The sequence below is a fragment of the Perognathus longimembris genome, chromosome 24 (assembly GCF_023159225.1).
Source record: "Perognathus longimembris pacificus isolate PPM17 chromosome 24, ASM2315922v1, whole genome shotgun sequence".
In the NCBI taxonomy this organism is placed as follows: domain Eukaryota; kingdom Metazoa; phylum Chordata; class Mammalia; order Rodentia; family Heteromyidae; genus Perognathus; species Perognathus longimembris.
This window is the reverse complement of record NC_063184.1, coordinates 18,620,131-18,633,159: the sequence shown is the minus strand read 5'-3', so window position 1 is coordinate 18,633,159 and position 13,029 is coordinate 18,620,131. Positions and strand designations below refer to the sequence as shown.

The window sequence follows — 13,029 nt, the reverse complement described above, 5'->3', positions numbered from 1 at the left end:
TATTTCCAGCCCCATCTTTCTTTTCTCTCTCTCTTTTTTTTTTTTTTGGCCAGTCCTTGGGCTTGTACTCAGGGCCTGAGCACTGTTTCTGGCTTCTTTTTTTGCTTAAAGTTAGAACTACCTCTTTGGCCACAGCACCACTTCCGGCTTTTTCTGTTTATGTGGTGCTGAGGAACTGAACCCAGGGTTTCATGCATGCTAGGCAAACACTCTACTGCTAAGCCACATTCCCAGCCCAGAAATGACCCTTTCTATAGAAATGAGATTATCAAGTGTCTATATGTTTCCAAATGTCACTGTCTACTAAAAAGAGTCAAGCTCCCTGGGAGGGTAGCTGGTTCCGATGACAGATAAATTGTCTTAAAATTGGTTTGTGCTAGAAATTAAGGTCAAGAGATGAAGCCATTTCAGAAGATACAAGAGCCAACTTGAAGGAGTGCCCACTGACTACATCTGAGCATAAAAATAAGTAAGGATAAGAGCAAGTTGGAATCTGTATTGAATCCACACTGATCAGACTAAATGCCAACTAATAAATGTACAAGGAATGATAAAAAATTTTAATTAAAACTTGGAAACTATTAGAAATTAATTCTGGAAAGATGTATCTATGGGTACTACAAGGAAATGGTGAAAGTCTGTTGAGGAACAAGGCATTTATGACTTCAAGTATATCCTTAGAAAATATTTACTAATTACAATTCAAAGGAGAATCAACTTTATAGTAGATAATCTTGGCAATCACCAACTCTACTAAGAGATCAAAGTAATCAGACTAACAAGGACCAAATCAAAACTCATATGTCTTTTGATATACTTACACATCACTCCTTATGGTATTCTTGGCAAAAAATATGAGAAGTGTCAAATATAAATCGAGGGAAATTCTATAAAATAGCTAGGTTATTATGGTCATCAAAAATGCTTTTGGGGGCTGGGGATATGGCCTAGTGGCAAGAGTGCTTGCCTCGTATACATGAGGCCTTGGGTTCGATTCCCCAGCACCACATATACAGAAAATGGCCAGAAGTGTTGCTGTGGCTCAAGTGGCAGAGTGCTAGCTAGCCTTGAGCAAAAAAAAAGAAGCCAGGGACAGTGCTCAGGCCCTGAGTCCAAGCCCCAGGACTGGCAAAAAAGAAAAAAAAAATACACCTGAATCATGCAGGGATAATGTGACAGACCAGGTCCATAACGACACTTAATTGGTACATGGAAAAACACAAGAAATAAAGAACAAATTGTGTGTAGAATTTCAATTTGCTTAAGTGAATAATATATGGGAATGTGTATTATTCTTTGTTTTCATTGATAGTCATATATGGAGTAACAATGAGGATATCTCCTAGGAAAAGTATTGTCAGGCTATTTCGCCACTTCAGGAACACAGAGGGCACACAAGTTCACATCATGGAGTAGTGTAGCCTTGAAGACCCACCACTACATGAGCAGTCCACACTTGATATTGTGCTATACAACATTAAAATGGGAAAGTTAGGGAGAGTAGATATAAAGGAAATGTGTGTTCAACTATTATAATGGTTAGTACTGACAATATACCATTTTTTTTTTTTTTTTTTTTTTGCCAGTCCTGGGGCTTGGACTCAGGGCCTGAGCACTGTCCCTGGCTTCTTTTTGCTCAAAGCTAGCACTCTGCCACTTGAGCCACAGCGCCACTTCTGGCCGTTTTCTGTATATGTGGTGCTAGGGAACTGAACCCAGGGCCTCATGTGTAACGAGGCAAGCACTCTTGCCACTAGGCCATATCCCCAGCCCGACAATATACCATTTTGAATCTATTGTTCATGGCAGCATGAAGCAAATAAGTAATCATGACATATCTGTAATTTCCGATGTCTTCAAGAACCAAAACTAATATAGGCCAAACTAAGCATAGACAATTACTATAAGCTACTAAAGAAGAGAGACAGAAATATAAGCTAAGAGAATTTCAGCAAAACTCTGAAGTACTTAATATGAATTGAAATAATATTATAAAATCATAAGCTATTTATCTTCAAATACACTTATTACGTGTGTGTGTGTGTGTGTGTGTGTGTGTGTGTGTCAGTTGTGGGGCTTGAACTATGGGCCTAGGCACTATCCCTACTCTTCAGCTCAAGGCTACCACTCTACCACTTGAGCCACAGCACCACTTCCAGTTTTCTAGTGGTTAACTGGAGATAAGAGTCTCATGGACTTTCCTGCCCTGGCTAACTTTGAACTGCTATATTTAATCTCAGCCTCCTGAGTAGCTAGGATTACAGGCATGAGCCACAGGCGTCCAGCTTTATTTCCTAATTCTTATGCAATGAAAAAGCCTTCAAATAATCATCCAGCAGCCATTCTAGGGTGCTGAGACACCACTTCAACAGAAATCAAGTTTATTAGGGATGTGGTTGACTCCACTGTCTAGTACAGGCAATGTATGAGAGAGCCTGAATCATGGAGGGATAGGAAGCATGGTTCAATTGGTGGAGAGGTAGTCAATATACAAAACTATCAGGTATCTAGCTCAAGTCTGGATCTTGAACCGAAAGAACAGACTCAGGAACTATGATAAAGGGCTTCCACTGACCAAAGACCGAAAAAGTCCTAACTAGCTATTTTTAGATAAAGAAAGGGAGCCTGCTCCTTTCCTTGAAATCTGACTAAAGCAATTCTGCAGTTATAATGACTATCCCCTAAACCATAAAAACAATGGGAGAAATGGCTGGGAATACAAGTTTCAGCTAACATGAAGTAATTACTTTCTAAAGATTGTGGCAGCAGACATGAAACTGCTTATATTTAAAATGTAAAAGGTGGCCAGGAAAATCCTGTGTGCAGTTTGTGCCTTGTCATTCTCAGCGTAAATAAGTTCCTCTTTACATCATCCATGTTAGATGCTGGACGCTGGATACAGCTGAGGTACGGTGCTATGGTTGTTTGAGATTTTCAGGAATTATGATTCTGAAAATTTCCTTACAACTGTAGGCACAGGGGCTCTCTGCCAACTACAGCTGAGTGAGCATGCTCAAGTTTGCACTGAACACTCTGATTCTATCAGGTTTAGATTTGAATAAATTCTATTTCTGAGGCTCCAATTTCAGTATCATCATTCTTAAAACTGTTAGGAAATCTTTCTGCAGTAACTACTGAAGAAAATGTCTGAGATTAATATGATTCCGCTCAAATACATACTAAATAACGAACAAAAATCACTTAAAAATCCTACAGAAGAAACAAAATCACATCATTTTTATATATTTAATCCATTACTCTAGCTGCCTAGCTGTCTCATTATTCAGACTTTTTTTTTTTCTTTTTGGCAGTACTGGGGCTTGAACTCACGGCCTGGTGCTTACTAGGTAGATGCTCTTAATGCTGAGCTACACCTCCAGAGCTACTTTTTTTGCTGGTTTTTCTTGAACTAGGGTCTTACTTTCTGCCTGGGTGTGTGCCTGGGCCTGAATCACCTATATTGATCTTCACCTTGTAGTTATCATATCAAATGCATGCCACCACATTCAGCTCCTCATGGAGAAGGGGGGTGGGAGGGGTGTCTCACAAACTTTCCTGCCCAGGCTGGTCTCAAATTTCAATCCTCCCAATCTCAGCCTCTCAAATTGCTTTGAACTCCAAGGCATGATCCCAGTAGTTTTGTCACAGTAATAAACTATCCAAGTATCTTTGTCATGTAATAAATACATGACAATGTTAACAGCAATGAAGATATTCACAACAATCCTGTGAGATTCCAGATAGGAAAAATGAGGCTGAGACCAAATGACAGAATGGAAATGTTATGTCCACCAGATACTTAATTTTCCTCTAAAATGTGAACTCTATGAAGCAAAGACTGTACTATCCACTGCACCCCTAGAATACTGCCTGGCACAGCTGAACAAATGAATCCTTTTTTGTAGATAAAGAAATTAAGGCTCAAGAGATTAAATGGCATACCTTAGGTCATACTGTTAATATTTCTGCCCTCAACTTTAACACCTGAATGAGTCTACCAACTGAAATTTGGAAATCATTTTGAATCAGTTCACTTGATGATATGGAATTATTTTGAATTTATAAGCTGTACTAATCCATACATTATAATGAAATAAGTTTGTTAAAGAAAAGAATATCTTAAAAGTGAGTGTGCACTTCTCTAATCCCAGCTATGCGGGAAGCAACAGGAAGGTGGATCTGGACTGGGCTCAAAAAACACAGGACCCAACCTGAAGCAACAGGAGAAAACAGGTAGAGGGCTCTCCTAGCAGACAGAAGGCCCTGAGTTCAATGTCTAGAACAAAAGAGCAAAAAAAAAAAAAAAAAGAAAAAATTAGCTATTTCAATTTGTCCTCTAATTACTACAAAAATTAAAAGATTACAATATCAACGCAAATAAGGCATTAAAACAATGAGACTATATCCCTGCTAAGAAAAAAAAAAGTTCAAAGCATCAATAATGCAACAAAAGTACAGTTTTAGAAGCCAAAATCTGCCTTATTTTCTGCCTAACATTGACATTACTGTACCAGAATATTTAGATTTTCTAACTGGCAGTTGTCATGCATATTAACACTTTCAAACCTAAATCAAAACTTCATAACATCTGAAATGTATACAGTTCAAGAAATCCATTGAAACAAGTACACTAAAATGACATACTCAACTAAAAACATGGAAAACAACAATGTTCTACGTCCATTTAGAGACTATTTTTCCTCAAGGAAAACTGCCACCAATTAATTAAAATGTTTTATCAATAAGACTTCTTTCCTGCCTGACAAGAGTAAAATTTTAAGAAGGCAAAATACTTGGAACTTATCTAGAATATGGTCTCATGCTTCTCTATTTCCTTAAGTGCACAAAAAATGGAAATCAAACTGCAGTACTTTCTCTTGCCTTAAAGCTCACCAGCTTTCTGAGTTATGAGTTTGGTAGTTGTCAAAACTAGGTGGAATTCTGGGATACAAATTTTAAATCTCAGTGTAGCCAACAGTTCTAATCCCTTCTACACTAAATTTTTTATCAAGATCTTCACAGATGTCCTATCTAGATCTTTCCTCTCTTGAATTCTTAAATCCAATCAATACTTTCTGGGAATATTTTATGTAAAATATACTTTTCAAAGTACTTGGAAGTTAGCTTTATTTTGGGTCACATCAACCTACGATAACATCTCCACTTTGTGTATAATTAAAGCTTAGAAAAAAAGTAACTTGTCCTGATTACAAAGATGTTAGAGACAAAATGCATCTGAAGTAAGGTTTTTAGACTACCCCACTATTAGACCCCGTCTCTTTATTTGGTGATTACCTGCATCATTATAACATATTTGTACCATTAGCTTTCACTCTTACATTGGTGTTTTAAAAGCAGTAAGTGTCGAGGTCATACAAGAAGTCCTACAATAAATTGGTTCGTGTTGTTTATATGATAGAAATATGATAGACTGCGTAAGCTTTTAAAAATTCTCAAATCCTCAAACTTGTAAAAAGGAGATGATGTCAAACTCAACTGATTATTTACTTAAGTATTTACCCATTTAATCCCCACAGAGCAGCAAGGGGATGGTTGTCTCCTCCACACAAAAGAAAAAAGACAGAGACTAAAGAGGTGGTCTAACTTAAGTGAGTATTCTTAGGTAGTAATGGGCCAGGCCTCAAGTTATGTAATTCTATTTACACACTGCCTACTTGTTTAAGGTTAAAACTGTGTCTCTAGAACTAGACAACAACTAAATGAAATCATAATTGCATACAGAAGGGGTAGTCATAACTCCCAAAAATGATTTCTTAGAGATGACACCAAAAATAGAAAACAAAGCAGAAAGGGTCAAATGGGACTACATAAAACTTAAAAACTTTTCATCATCACATGACACAATCATCAGCACAGCAAAAAGATAACTTATAAAATGGGAGAAAATAGCATCCAACTATATATATGTCTGATACGTAAATCACCTGATTTCTACAAATGGCCAAAAGGCAGATGAAAAACATGAAAAACATCAGAGAAACACAAATCAAAATAGAAACATCACCTCCCAGTATAGATTACTATGAAAACAAACAAAAGCCAGAAATTAAGTGTTGAGGAAATACAGCTCGAGTACTCTGTTGATATGAATATGAAAATGATGCAGCAGTTATGGAAAACCGTATGGTGGTTCCTCAAAAGTTAAAATTAGAATCACCACATGATCAAGCAAACCCCTTGTGGGTGTATAGCCAGAATTCAAAGCAAGACCTTTGCACTCACACTTAGTAGCAACATTCACATTATTCTAGCCAAGAACTAGAAGAAACCCCAATGTCCAGTGACAGATGGAATAGGGAAATAAAGTGTAGGTAAGACATATATTCACACATATATTTGAATATACGTAATAGGCATGTATATAAAATACAAATGGAATATTACTCAGCATTTAAAATAAAGGGAATGTCACATACTACAAAATGGATGAGGCTAAGTAAAGTCATGGAAGTACTGTATAACTGATTCTACTTGCACCAGATATGTAAGATAACCAAACAAAAAAACTGAAAGTATAATTTTGTGATTGCTATGGTTTGGAGAAAGGATGTGGGAGTAGGTGGTGATTTCGTTGGTAGTTTCAGAGCTAAAAGGTACAGAAGATCTCCTGCACAACAATGTGGAGAAGCTTAACACTATTAAATGATATGCTTTAAGAATAGCTATGATGGTAAAAATTTGTTGCTTTTATTAAAATTTAAAATATTAACTTTTCTTTCACTTCATTTCCTGTCCTCTGACGATACAGTGCCTTCGAGCTAACAGGAAGCCCAACGTTCTCATTTAACCTCCTTATTCTGGGAGTACTTTGAACCTGAAGCCAAATGCTACCCTATTGACATGGCAATGGTGTACTGGCTAAAGGCATTTTGCATCTAAAAGCTCAGCCACTCTTCTGCCTATGTCACTTAATGTGTGACCTTGGGTAAGATATTTTTTCCTTCCTTCTTCCTTTCTCCATTCATTCATTCACCCAAGTCCCAATCAAACGAATCCTCTGTATACGACTGATCTGAGAAAGAAATGAAATAATTCACACAAAATGCCAAGAAGAACTCTTGGCACTTTGCAAGTATTCCAAGGTTCAGTGTATTACTTTGAAGTCTGGATAGTAGGACAATGAAAGAGGTGAATTCAACTCCTTCCTTATTCCTCGGAGATTCATTTACCTGATTTGCTGATGGTAATGGTGCTAACAAGTCAGGTAGGATTTAGCAATCCATTAGTAACTCGCGATCCTTCCTGCCGCCCGTGCGCTCCGGTCTTTTAAAGGGCTCTGCCTCTCCCTCGGCCCCTCGCTCCCTCTCCCCGGGAAAAGCAATGTCATCTCAGGTGTTCCCAGATGTTTGCTTTGGGAACAGTTTTCTGCACAATCCGGACACGGCGGAGCCTGAGGGTGGCCTCGGGACTGCCCCGGCCTCCCCCCTCCCTTAGGGCCTGGGCACTTTGGAGGTGGGGGGCTGGGGAGACGGGAAGGGGGGGAAACACCACCGAGCCCCCACCCGCAAAGCTGCCAGGAGCCAACCTGACAAGTGTGCGGGGCGAGCGGAGGCGAGCGGAGTGAAGCGGAGGGGGGGAGTGCGGCCCGCCGGGGGCGGCGGCGGCGGCGGCGGCGGCGGGGAGGGGGTGCGAGCGGGGGGGGGGGGGAGGGCGCGCCGGGGCGGGGATGGGCGCGGGGCTCACCGCGGGCCGCGGGCAGCGGGTATAGCTTCTCGGCCTTCTGCAGGAAGCGTTGGGCCTTGTCGCGGTTGCCGGCGTCCAGGGCCTCCCGTGCGATCTGGACACATTTCTCCGCCTCATCCCGGTTCCCCTCCATGGCGGGCGCCTTCTTCCGTTTCCTCCGGTAGCGCAGCTACGCGGGGAGAAGCCGCCGCCGCGGCGGAGGAGGCGAGGCGGGCCCGGGAGGGGGCGTGCGGCGGCGGCGGCGGCGGGCGGCGGCGAGCGGGGCGGAGCGCAGGGCCCCGCGGCGGCGGCCCGGCCTCGCAGCTCCGCCTCCTCTCCGCGGCCTCCCCGCCCCCCGCGGGCCGCGACGGCGCGAGCCGCAGCCCTCCGGGCCCCGGACCCAGCGAGCGAGCGGGCCGGGGCGGGACGAGGGCGGGGCTGCGCGGGACCCGGACCCTCGTCCTCGGAACTCGCGGGAGGCGGCTCCGGGGCCGCCGGGAACCCAGCGCTTCCGGCGCGCCTCGCCGCGCCACAGGCTGGGACCCTAACCACTTTCCCGCCCTGCCGCCCCCCGGGCTATGCTGCCCTAGCAGGCGCGCGTGCAACCTGCAATTGTGGTGGAGGACCAAAAGCTGCAGCCGTGTAAGCTTTCACCTAAGCAAACATTGCCCCGGGGAAACACCGCCTCTCCCAGGCATCGCGGGAGGCTCGGCACTGTTATCAGTGTCCACAAATTCTGTGAAAGGAGCTACTTGCCTGACCCCATGACCCCTGGTGTGGAAATGCTCAAACTTAACCCAACATCAAATCTTACCAATTTTATTAGTCAATTGGCAACTACTCTAACTCAGTAGGACCACCAAATCTTTTTTTAAAAAGGACCAGCATTCCCCTCAAGTGTTATTTAGTATTTCGACTGCATGCAGTGTACCTAGTCTACACTGAATTTGTACTGCAGCGACTTCCAGGATTCCCCACTAACCCATCGAGGTGCACAATTGCTATTATGCTCTTACAAATGGCACACAGGCAATTGAACAAATACCTACTATCCATTTCTAGCCTCTGCCGATTTTTAATAATCTTTCAACAGCTCCCACTACTATAAAATATTTAAAAATTGTGCTTGGGTTATCTGACCTTATTGACAGATTGACTCGTTTAATTCCTAAGAAGATGTACAGGAGATTTTCAAAAGAAGTTTGTTACAATCAGACAAGTTTAAAGCAACTACTTTGGGATATGACCTTTATTGAGCTTATCCACTGGAGTGGAAATAATGTCTGTACAAAACCAAATGTTGTTACTATAACTTCTGCATCACAATTAAAATCCAAACAGTTTTTTAAAAACAGTTAACTCAATCAAAACCCACTACTTCAGAATCAATAGCTTCTTTGAAGCCACAGTAACACTTAAATATGGTTAAGACTCGAATGCAGAAATTTGGTTGGTTGGAAAGCGAATTAAACTTTCAACCTGCTCAAATAGAATTACAAAAAGGCAAAATTGTGTTTTTTCACAGAGATACAGTCCACTGGAATCACCAACACTGGACAGCTGTTAAAGAGTATTTAGAGTCCTGAGATAACAAGGAATCCAGGCATCCTTTAGACAGTCTTCTGTTGTCCTTTCTTCCCAATAAGAGACTTGTGGATGTGGGGGATGACACCTAGGAGAGTGACAGGGATTAATTCTACTTTCAGTTCATCAATATTTTAAAATCACAATACATGAAACCAAGATAGCTTATGATCCAACTTAGATGTCTTCAAAAAATACCAGCTTCTAATATAAAGTAAAAGTTACATAAACCAAATCCCATGTATCAAACAAATGTAAATTTAAAAATATTTTTCCTCCTTTCTAAATTAAAGCTGCTGTAGATTACATACCACCACCAGCAATGGTAGCCTTGATGAGCGAGTCCAATTCTTCATCTCCACGAATAGCAAGTTGCAAGTGACGAGGGGTAATACGTTTTACTTTTAAATCTTTTGATGCATTTCCTGCCAATTCAAGTACCTAGAAGGCAGAATCGAATAGGCTACTCTACTGCCAAAAAACTAAAGCCCACAATCAACCTTTAAGGAATTCGCCTCCCACTACCTGAATGGGCAAAGATTTGCAAAGGCTATTCAAGAGGCACGCAATTACAATTCCAAGAGCAGCAGACTCGGGCCCGGTAGGCTCCCCTTAGCTCCCTCTAGCGTCCTTAATGGTCCTGCCGCGCTTAGGGTCTGGGAGTTTTCTTGCATCACTTTCCTTCCCTCTTGTCGCTCCCCCCCCCCCCCCACCAACCTTCTCCAGATTACAGGCTTATACACCCATTTACCTCTGCGGTGAGGTACTCCAGGATGGCTGCGCTGTACACGGCGGCAGTCGCTCCCACACGACCATGGCTGGTTGTCCTAGATTTCAGATGTCGATGAATACGGCCAACTGGGAACTTGAAAAAGCAAACACAAATGCACAACGCTATCGAGTCCAAGATGGGGAAATCGCACGCGCGCCAATGCAAGGGGCACGGACCGCGGCGCTGCAACGCGCCCGCCCGCACGTGATCCGGGGGGCCCCCCTCGCCCCCGATTTACCACAGCGATAAATCGGCAGGCCGAGGGGCGACCCCGAACGCACGCAAAGGCGAAACGCCCATCTGGAGCTCGGATCAACAAGGGGGATGCAAAAGCAAACGCCACGATTCGCGACCTCAGGCGCCCAGCTACCTACCTGCAAGCCGGCTCTCTGCGAGCGGGAAACCGCCTTTGTCTTGGCCTTTCCGGAGTCCTTCCCAGCCTTACCACCAGCCTGCGGCGCGCAAACGCCCGGGCGCGGAGAAGGAACGGAGAAATCTAGGATTACCAGGGCGGCGCGGCCCGGCCCGCCCCTCCCCCACCGCGCGCGCGTCCCAGGCGCCCGCGCGCGCCCGCGCCCCGCCGGGGTCTCCGGCCCGCCGCGCGCCGCAAGGGCGACCCCGCCCGCCGGCCCCCGCCGCGCGCCCGCCGCGGCCGCGCGCCGCCGCCAGCCCGCCGGCCCCCAGCGGCGCTGCGCGCGCCACCCAACCGCCGCCGCCCGCCGCTAGATCCCAGGCTGCTCCGCTCCCAGCCAACAAAACACCTCCCACCGCGCCTCCAAACCCCGGCTCCGCGCGTCCCCAACCGTCACCATCTCACCCCCATCCCCCTCCCCTCCCCGCCTGGGTAACGGGTTTTCCTCCCGCCGGCAAAAACCCGCGGAGTCATCCGGCGCCCCCGCGAAGTTTACCATCTCGAATTCTGCTGAAGCTCACGCTAGCAAGGCAGAGAAAAGGCTAGTCGGACACACGGCGAGGCCTCGGCCACCTACTCCGTCGTCGCACCGCGATTCAAACTGCGCTGTCTCCCGCCTTCCCTGCTCCCTTTATACCGCAGAATGTTCCCTCATCCGGGAACTCGGATTGCTCATCCCACCAATGGCGGCCACCCGCCCTCGGGACGCGTCCTTGGGGCGTCAGCCAATGAGCAAGCGAAGCAGAGGGCAGCGGGGCGGGCGCTTCCCAACTCGAGCTATGATTGGTCCAAGAGGGAGAAGTGGGGGAGGCGGAGGGACGGTAACGAGAGGGAGAAGAAGGGCAAGGCGGCGGGAGGAAAGAAACACTGCGAGCGAGGCTGCGGGAGCGAACAGACCGGCCCGCCGCGGTCACGTGTCTGGGAGGAGGAGCTGGAAAGGCAACAGAGGGGCTCTCAGTCACGGTATCACCTACCCCACCCGGTGCCACAGTGTGGGTTCCGGGAACCGACGTGAAGGCTCCGCCAGGTCTAGCACCCTCACTCCAGTCCTCCCCCATTTCCTAGCCATCTGAGATCTGCCTCTCCGCAGTCACCCTCATCGGCCCCAGCCTTAGCGCTCGGTGCGGGGGGGGGGGGGGCTCTTCCTGTCTGACAGGTGGCGCGAACACGTCTGGTGGAGAACAACTCGGGTCTCCCGGACCCCTCCACGAAGCACAACCTTGATGGACATTTCTGATTCTTCCTCAGGGCAAGTCCTCAGCCACCCTCTTGGTCTCTTGGTGTTCAGCCTCACCACTCTTCCCGCCCTGCGAGGCAACAAACGGTGGGACCAAGTCAACACTACTTTCATTGGTCGCTAAAGATGATTTTATCCTCATGTAGAAAGCTTAGGCTGAGGATAAATAATTCTTTCCTCTTCCTCCTCCTCCTCCTCCTCCTTCCTTGTCCTTCCTCCCCACCCCCCCCACCTCCGCTTCCACCACATTTCTGCTGCAAACTACATGTCATTGAGTTGTAACTGTAGCCTGCTGTCTGTGAAGTTGATTGAGTGAAACATCAAAGCAATGATGTGTCAACTTTTCTGCTCTAAACATTTTGCTAATATGATGGATGATCGGTAAATGCCAATTGTGGTAACTAACACGAATCGCGAGCAGTTACAGATGGCCCATGTAATCAATTACAAATGGTGGGCTTAAAAAGAAATAGTGTTGCACACACAGCACTGTCATCATGCCAGCTACTCAGGCTCCTAAGGAATAGATTAATAACACCTGTGGACATCTCTGACCTCCTGGAGAGTGTAATGGTCTGAACCTTAGCTATTTATAGTGCATAATAGTGTGTGACCCTATTAATGTAATTAGTTTCAACGTGAAGAGAATTGTCAAACAAACTCAGGGTACTGAGATTGGGTTTCAGTTTGAAAGATTTTTATCTTGTTAGACATCCTGTTTCTAGGCGATTAATGCTAGCGAAAAGATTCCCAGAAAGTTTGACACTAAACCTTATTCTTCTCCTTAGAACTAAGGAGTTGTTCTGATATCATCAACAAGTTGGTATGACATATAACTATGAAAGTCAGTTGCTAATGACTCAAGGCCTATAATCTCAGCTACTCAGGAGGTTGCCATCTGGAGAGTCACAAAAACCAGCTGGGACAAAAAAGTCCCTAGAGACAAAAATCTCCAGTTAACCAGGGAAAAGCAAGACTGGAGGTATGACCCGAGTGGTAGCAGGCCAGCTGGGAACAAGAAATTGGACTGAGAATTCAAGTCCCTGAGTTCAAGTCCTGGTTCTGGTACACACACACACACACACACACACACACACACACACACACTACCTCTAGGAAGCCTGGCCCAATAACTGTCCCTGAGTTCAAGTCCTGGTTCTGGTACACACACACACACACACACACACACACACACACACACACACCCTACCTCTAGGAAGCCTGGCCCAATAACTATCCCTGGCTCCAGTGAGATTTCCTGATGTTTCCTCACAAATCAACACGAGTATCTGAATTTAAGTGATTCTTTATGAACTCTGCTATAAAGTCCATCTAAAGGAA

At 45.3% G+C, this 13,029-nt stretch overlaps 2 protein-coding genes across 3 annotated transcripts in view; both read right to left on the bottom strand.

Annotated features, from left to right (window-relative positions):
- Window positions 1-7,963, bottom strand: part of Dnajb14 (DnaJ heat shock protein family (Hsp40) member B14) — a 39,722-nt gene extending 31,759 nt beyond the window's left edge. The window contains exon 1 of one of the 2 annotated variants that reach the window (XM_048333456.1): window positions 7,705-7,963. In XM_048333456.1, coding sequence (XP_048189413.1) covers window positions 7,705-7,837 — 133 coding nt within the window. In that variant the 5' untranslated portion in view covers window positions 7,838-7,963. The remainder of the gene's footprint in view (window positions 1-7,704) is intronic. The other variant, XM_048333457.1, reaches the window with a different exon arrangement.
- A 940-nt stretch (window positions 7,964-8,903) lies between these two features.
- LOC125341571 (histone H2A.Z) lies at window positions 8,904-11,099 on the bottom strand. Its single transcript, XM_048333621.1, has 5 exons — window positions 10,948-11,099; window positions 10,414-10,491; window positions 10,019-10,132; window positions 9,579-9,708; window positions 8,904-9,355 (listed from the first exon to the last, which is right to left on the bottom strand). Exons 1-5 carry the CDS (start codon window positions 10,948-10,950, stop codon window positions 9,294-9,296), a joined length of 387 nt encoding a protein of 128 aa, XP_048189578.1. The 5' UTR covers window positions 10,951-11,099; the 3' UTR covers window positions 8,904-9,293.
- Between the last annotated feature and the right edge of the window lie 1,930 nt (window positions 11,100-13,029).

What these genes read in the sequence shown, in the direction of transcription:
- LOC125341571 (XM_048333621.1), bottom strand. An exon ending in CGCAGAGAGCCGGCTTGCAG is followed by an intron (nt 10,133 to 10,413) that starts GTAGGTAGCTGG and finishes TGCTTTTTCAAG; the next exon opens with TTCCCAGTTGGCCGTATTCA. An exon ending in TGGAGTACCTCACCGCAGAG is followed by an intron (nt 9,709 to 10,018) that starts GTAAATGGGTGT and finishes TCTGCCTTCTAG; the next exon opens with GTACTTGAATTGGCAGGAAA.